Source organism: Castanea sativa, chromosome 8 (assembly GCF_040712315.1).
Source record: "Castanea sativa cultivar Marrone di Chiusa Pesio chromosome 8, ASM4071231v1".
NCBI lineage: Eukaryota > Viridiplantae > Streptophyta > Magnoliopsida > Fagales > Fagaceae > Castanea > Castanea sativa.
In genome coordinates this window covers 46,686,564-46,687,757 of record NC_134020.1, presented here as the reverse complement: position 1 = coordinate 46,687,757, position 1,194 = coordinate 46,686,564, and the positions used below count along the sequence as shown (strand labels likewise).

The 1,194-nt window shown below is 43.4% G+C and overlaps 1 protein-coding gene across 1 annotated transcript; it reads right to left on the bottom strand.

Moving 5' to 3' along the window:
• Positions 1 to 49: 49 nt before the first annotated feature.
• Positions 50 to 553, bottom strand: LOC142606435 (uncharacterized). Its single transcript, XM_075777786.1, has one exon. It carries the CDS (start codon positions 551 to 553, stop codon positions 50 to 52), a length of 504 nt encoding a protein of 167 aa, XP_075633901.1.
• Between the last annotated feature and the right edge of the window lie 641 nt (positions 554 to 1,194).

The following is a 1,194-nucleotide window of genomic DNA, read 5'->3' as shown; positions in this document are numbered from 1 at the left end:
TTGTCTTCCTTGACCCGCTTATACTTATCAATGCCGTCCATGAGTTGACTCACATTACTAATTGGTTCCCTGTCAATGATTTCCTCAAACCGTGCTTAGCAGGTAAGCCAGCCTTCAACGTTCTTATAGCCACATCATTAAAGTCCCCATCTATCTCATTAAACATCTCCCAGTATCGATCAGAGTACGTCTTTAAGGTTTCTCCTTCTCGCATAACCACAGATAGTAGGGAATCCAGAGGCTGAGGAACCCTACTACAAGTTACAAATCGAGAACTAAAGGACCTCGTGATTTGCTTAAAGGAGTTAATAAAACCCTTCTTCAGGCTATTAAACCACCTCATCGCTACAGGCCCTAAACTGGATGGGAATACCTTGCACATCAGAGGCTCGTTCTTAGAGTGAACAGTCATCCTCTGGTTGAAATGGCTTACGTGCTCTGTTCTACCATTGTACACGGTAGATGTTGGCTGAGTAAATCGCTGGGGAAGCCTTCCTCCCTCGATTCTTCGGATAAAAGGTGGCTTGGAGATCTGATTCAGAGCTTTACTCATGGCATCATTGCCCACACCTTTATGTGATGAACTTCTCCTCCTCCACCTATCACGACGCTCTCCGACTCATGAAAAAGATTCACTAGGAGGAGTCCTTGACTTGGGCCGGTAGCTATGATCATTATCATCAGAAGATTGGTTAGAACTTGAAGGAGTTTCTCTATGTCGCTCTTGGCGCAACTTTCTTCTCAAATGGTTGATTTCTAATTGCATGCTTCTAGTAGTTGCCTCATGAGAGATGTGGCTCCCATTTCTGGACTGGCTCCTATTGGTATGTGTGGTATGCACATAAACCTTTCTGTCCCTTCCCTACTCATCTTGAAACTAGGGCCCCACAGAGTCCTCTCGGTTTGGCCCTGAGCCTACCATAATTGAGTGTTGGTTTCACTAAAGCTTAAGCAATCTTCCCACAGATGGTGCCAATTGTAAGGTCCTGATTTGGATCCTAAGCCTAAAGGGAAAAGGATCTATGTCCAAAGAACCCAATACAATAAATTTGTAGAGAGTGGGTTGGGAAACTAGACTCTAATAAATAAGACAACAATGGTAGTTAGCCCAAATGAAAAGAAAACAAGAATAAAATGATTATGCTCAAGGTAAATTGTCCTCGGCACAATCCGAGGAGATTGAATCTTCTATAT

Bases quoted from the DNA above. Each gene is read 5' to 3' on its own strand.
- LOC142606435 (XM_075777786.1), bottom strand. From the start codon at position 553: ATGAGTAAAGCTCTGAATCAGATCTCCAAGCCACCTTTTATCCGAAGA.